The sequence below is a fragment of the Nicotiana tabacum genome, chromosome 16 (assembly GCF_000715075.1).
Source record: "Nicotiana tabacum cultivar K326 chromosome 16, ASM71507v2, whole genome shotgun sequence".
NCBI classification, from domain to species: domain Eukaryota; kingdom Viridiplantae; phylum Streptophyta; class Magnoliopsida; order Solanales; family Solanaceae; genus Nicotiana; species Nicotiana tabacum.
This window is the reverse complement of record NC_134095.1, coordinates 158,472,834-158,478,900: the sequence shown is the minus strand read 5'-3', so window position 1 is coordinate 158,478,900 and position 6,067 is coordinate 158,472,834. Positions and strand designations below refer to the sequence as shown.

The 6,067-nt window shown below is 31.1% G+C and overlaps 1 protein-coding gene across 1 annotated transcript; it reads right to left on the bottom strand.

The window, feature by feature from the left end:
- Positions 1-668: 668 nt before the first annotated feature.
- Positions 669-5,174, bottom strand: LOC107779568 (caffeoylshikimate esterase). Its single transcript, XM_016600018.2, has 9 exons — positions 4,975-5,174; positions 4,848-4,880; positions 4,623-4,749; positions 4,381-4,527; positions 3,821-3,901; positions 3,717-3,720; positions 2,438-2,486; positions 1,913-2,053; positions 669-1,255 (listed from the first exon to the last, which is right to left on the bottom strand). Exons 1-9 carry the CDS (start codon positions 4,975-4,977, stop codon positions 878-880), a joined length of 963 nt encoding a protein of 320 aa, XP_016455504.1. The 5' UTR covers positions 4,978-5,174; the 3' UTR covers positions 669-877.
- Between the last annotated feature and the right edge of the window lie 893 nt (positions 5,175-6,067).

The window sequence follows — 6,067 nt, the reverse complement described above, 5'->3', positions numbered from 1 at the left end:
AGTATTAATTAAGCATAAAATTGTATATTTGGACATTAAATGCTAAAAATGCAAACGATGCCTATTTTGTAATTTTTAATTTTTGTAAAACAAATTTAATTACTTACAATTGTAGAATTAAATCCTATATGCAAAATGCGACATATTTTTGTATTTTTTATTAATTTATCAAATAAACACGCACAAACAAATACAAATAATTATTCAAAATATCACAAAATATCACAAAATTGCACACCAAAGAAAAATCATTTTATTTTTGGATTTTTTGGGAGTAATTCTCATATAGGGCAAAAATCACGTGCTTACATGTACTACTCTGTATAGGTTAAATAGCAACGTCCAAATAAGCTGCGCCACGAAACTTTTACGTCTTACAGTCAAACCTCTCTATAACAACCTTGTTTGTTCTAATTTTTTTGGTTTTTATAGTGAAGTGTTGTTATATAGAACATATATTATAACATAACATGAAAATTGGTTCCAAAGAAACTTGGATCTTACAGTGAATGGTTGTTATACAACGATGTTATAGAGAGGTCTTACTATATTTTGTATATTTTGCCTAATATTTTTGCTTAATTATATATGTTGAATCCCTTTGACTTCTTCCCGTATTTGCTTCTTTATATCTTGGATTCTCTTAGTAAAAATCTTGATTCCGCCACTGACATTGTTGCTATCATATTATACAGAAATGAAGAAACCATACACCACTTGTAGCATCAAAGATTTGAGCCTCTCCCTCTTTAACCATGGATCACAATTTGTGAAGTTTACAATTCAGCACTCTTTATAAAGAATTATGCTTCTCTTTTTTCTTCTTCTTGTTTTACAGGTATCAAATACCACAGCCATCAACAAGCTAGGAATATGCTTAACTACTGATCTTTGATAAATTGTCATTTGCATGCTTTTGTTGTCTCTCCAGCCTTGAATTGCCCATACTGATTTTCTCATTGAGCCAACTGATAATGTCCGAAAACACGATGTTTCTGTTCTCAGGAAATTCACCATAGGAAAGGGAATGCCACATTCCTGGATACAACTTGAAGCTCTTGTCGATGCTCGAGGCCTTTTCGTATAGAAGTTTACTCACTGATGGATCAGTAACTGTGTCCTCTCCTCCATGTACAATTAGAAATGGCAATGTAACTTCCTCAAGTCTTTGCTCCAAATCCATGCTAACAGTAAACAGTTGGTACCCAGTTTGTAGACGAGGTCGTCCCTTGTAGCAATATGGATTGTTTCTTATCTGCATTTATCGATTCATAGTTAAGGCAAACATAAAAAGAGAGAGCTTTTGTATGTAAAAAAAATAAAAAATGATCCATTAGTTAATGTAAAGAGAATGAGAGCTTTGGCGTAACTGGTAAAGTTGTTGTTATGTGATCAGGTTCGAGCCGTGGAAACAACCTCTTGCATAAATATAGGGTAAGATTGCGTATGATAGACCCATGTAGTTCGGTCCTTCCCCGGATTCTGCGCATAGCGGGAGCTTAGTGGGCTGCCCTTTTTAGTTGATGTAAGGAAAAGGGAAGAAATTAAAGTCCCCCCCCCCAAACCCCCAACCAGGCTATGGTACTCTGATCTTTCAAAAAAGTCGTCGGGTGTGTTAGATCCTCCAAAAGTTATTCAGATTTAGAGGATCCGACATGATGCAACGATATTTTTGGAGGATCCGTGAAACGTAGTTATGAGGGCTTTGGTCTAGTGATAAGAATGCTAACACATGATGTGTCGGGCTCTCAGCACATCAGGGGTTCGAATCTTGCTGAGAAAAAATACTTGGTATTTAAGTGTAGAAGGATAAAGAGACGGACATATTGTTCATTGAGTTTTGAACTGTGTGTCACTGATCCTCGAGTTTATCAGTTATGAAAAAAAGGGGGAAAAGAATCAAAGTTTGTACCTCTTTTCTAACTTCAGGGTCTCTGAAGGCAGAATCAACAACATCTTGAGTAGGAATTAGTTTCCAGGTTGGGATAATGTTGCAAAGTTTGGTCAAAATACTTATCACAATTGGAGATGGCCTCATATCATCCGCAATCTGCTTGAAAAATTGAAAGATCAATAAACACACAAAATTCAAAGGAACAAAAATAATAATAAAAGTGGACAATAATTAACACATTAATTCACATGAAAAACTTGCTAATATCAAACACTAGGTGATTTCTTTTCGTCTGTCTAAATCTTAGTGAGCAGAATTATCCAGTATTTATTTTAATGGAAGGTAGTACATACTAGGTGAAATAGTCGATTTGCGCGGCAAACTTTCCTGGACACCACTATTATCAAAAAAATCAAGAAAAAAGTCTCTAGTATCATGTTTTTAAAGTTTCCCTAAAATGTTTTTGCTTTTCTGGAACTTTTAAAAGATAATCCACAATAGTTAGTTTATGTTGGATAATAATTTGATACTTGCGAGAAAAACAACAAGAACAAGAACAACAACAAACCCAGTTAGATCCCATAAATGGGGTCTGGGGAGGGTAGTATGTACTCAGACCTTACCCCTACCTCATAGAAATAAAGAGACTGTTTCAGATAGACCCTCGGCTCAAGGAACAGTGAAGATAAAGCAACCAAGTAGCAAAGAATATTAGCAACAATGTAACATGGTAACGGGCGTGAATGACACAACATACATAATAAAGAAACATAAATAGGAAATTACAAAAAATAGTCCTAGTACTACTGGTCGGCCCAGGAGAAACTATATCTGAGAGAAAAAAGATCACTTAAATTACATGATGATATTTCGAGGAAATTCTCCTTGTTTCTAGAGGCAATTATTAAGCTTATTTCCATAGAGTTAGTGAAGTGTCAAATTTAAAGACAGAATATTAATCAAAAGAAATTTAAATTGTAATACTAATTTGTTGATTATGCAAATCCAATTTCGTTTTCATAGAGTTAGTAAACTGTCATATTAAAAACCAGAATAGACATATTACTCCCAACAAATCCATCATATAATTGAAGTTTAGGTACTAATTTAACAATTATGTGTATCAATTTATTTTCATAGTCAAATTAGTATATCAAGTTGTTTTCATAGTCAGTAAAGTGTCACATTAAAGCCAGATTTGTCATATTTACTCCTAATAATAAAACCGTCTAGTGGCTGCAACATCATCCACGTGCATGGTCCAAATTCTAGCAAAATTTTCTTAATTTTTATCTTCTCTTTCGTATATTAATACTAACTCTATCTCAATGGCGAAACCCGAAAATTCTAATTAAATAATTTTAAAACACTATACTAAAAGAAAAGTTTATAAAAAGAGGATTCAATAAGTTTTATATACATAAAAAAAATTAACCTATATATACAGTATAATTTTCTAGCAATGGGGATTCATTTAATGATTAATTTCATGATATTTCATTTAAGTTCATCTAAGATATTATATACAAAAAAATTATTTATTACAAACCACTTTTTCTATGTAACTATGACCATTTCTTAGCAAGGGACCAAATAGAAAGGACTTTTAATCATTAAATTAAATATTAATCAAATGTGCCAAAGCAGTAAGACAGTTTGCTTTCCAGGCCTGCTCGCACGTTCTATCAAGTTACAAATTTGGTCAAACACAACCCCACAAAATTAAAAATATTTCTTTTATTAAATAAAAAATACAAGTTGGAATAAAAATGGTTTCTTTGCAGGGGACTACTTTTTTTTGGTGTAATATATACAGCCAAACCTCTCTAAAACAGCTTAATTTGTTTGGATATCTTTTGGCTGCTATAGTGAAGTGTTGTTATAAAATTGGTTTCAAAAAGAATTTTAATGGGGTTTTAGCTCAACTCCTCAAATGGGGTAGAGCCACAGCTCCTCCCATTGATTCTCCCATCAATATTCTCATCTTCTTCTTATTTTCCTTCCTTTCTGCATTTATCACCAATAAAATAAAACAAGAATAAGTCAAACCCCACAAAATTATCATAAAATTCCAAGAAAATAGGAAACAAATAACCACATGTCCCTTAGAATGATTCATCATTTAATGGGGTTTTAGCTCAACTCAAATTCTATCGTTCTTCACTTAAATATTACACTTTATCTGAGCCAGAATTAGAACTATCAAAGTCCCGAGTTTCTTTTTTTTAATGAAATTTATATTCTTGTCATAAAGAACGGGAGCGTTGGAACAACAGTAAAGTTGCTTTTGTGTGATCTATAGGTCACGAGTTCGAGCCGTGAAAACAACCACTAGTATTTGCATTAGGATAGACTTTCTATATCACACTCCTAGGAGCATAGTCCTTCTTTCGACCTCGTGTGAATACAAGAAGCTTTATGCACCCCTTGTATCTTTTTGGTATAAGGGAAAAAATAGAGGAAAATAAATGAGATGAAATAAATACCAGAAATTTTAGAATAATGATCAGAGCAGTCATCAACAACAGCATCAAAACTGGAAACAAAGCCTTGAAGTCCAGCTGATTTTCCATGACCTTCATAATCCATTCCATAAACTCCAAATCCTGCTTTCGCCAGTCTAATTCCAGTATCTATTTTTTTTAAAAAAAAAAATACACATAATCGTTACAGTAATCCAGATAAATAATTTATATAATCAATTTAAAAAAGAATTAAAAAAAATTACCTTTCATTGAAATACTGCACTCCATAGCATATCCATGGCAGAGAAAAATCAAAGCTTTTGGTTCACAATCTATAGGCAGCCAACTACATGTAAATAATTTCATTCCTCTAGAATTCAATATATATTCCTGTAAATTAACAACCCAAAAAATATTAGAACTTAAATCAGAAAAATCTTACAAAAAGTGGAATAATAATTATTAAAAAAAAATTAATCTTGGCTTACCTCTTCATATCTAACACCATCATATTCATTAGCCTGATATAAAATAAACAGAAGATGGAGATTAAAACTCAATAATAAATAAAATAGAAAAAAAAACAGAAGATTAAAAAGAAAAAAGAAAACTTACCATGAGAAGAGTGTTTATGAAAAAAGAGCTAGAATGAAGCAAAAGGAAGAAGAATGAATATATTATTATTTATAAAAACGAATATTTGGAAATAAATTTAATTTAGTGGGATATATTTGAAAAGATAATAAGAATAAGAAGAAATATCAAGAATCAGAGAAGGAGAATGAATTGGAGTTTAGTTTGTAGTATGAGAAAAATAGAAAGGAGAATATGAGGTATTTATAATATATGGTTTGTGAGGAATATGAGAAGCCTTGTCAGCATAGAACTACGACGGCAAATTGGATTGGATTGGATTGTAATTTGTAGGGTACACTCTGTCTTTGCTTTTTAAAGTATTTATTTTTATATTTTTTAGAATTAGGTTATTTTTACCTTTTTTAAGTATCCAAAAAAGGAAACAAAAAGTTCAAAAATTATAATCTTAGACGGAACTAATGAATTTTTACATTATCTAGTACTATATTTTAGCAAATAATTTGTCGTATTTTTCAAGTTAATAATCTTAAAATTATTGGAGAAGCAATTCTTTATCAAAAATATATAATTATGATATATGAGTATTATCCAAAAGTTATTCGTATTTAATTTAATTACATAGTTTTTTTATTACTGAACATATAAGACGACAATTATGCTTTTATTAAAAAAAACTGTTTTTTAAGATATTTTTTAATAATATACGTGCATTAATATTACTATTTATATTAAAACTAAAAATAAGGCTATATATGGTAGGGGTTGTTATTTTAGTTAGAATAGTGAGGAGAAATCTTAGGTGGTTCTTCTTGCACTTGCATCGATTTGGTACGAAATATATGCTAAAATTTTGCAAGGACTTTTGTAGAAAATGCCTTTTTTATTTTTTGTTTTCCTTTCTTCGTTTTGAATCGAAAATAGAAGAGTTGAGTAAATCAAAAATCCAAAGAAGGTTCATGGGCAAGGGTTATTTTTTTAGAGTACAATATCGTAGATGAAACGAAAGGCGCCAAAATAGCCAACGATCTTTATCTTGCTCCAACAATTACTATTTCACCAATAGCCAACAAATTGATGCCGAATATTTACATCAAATGAATAGAAATATGAT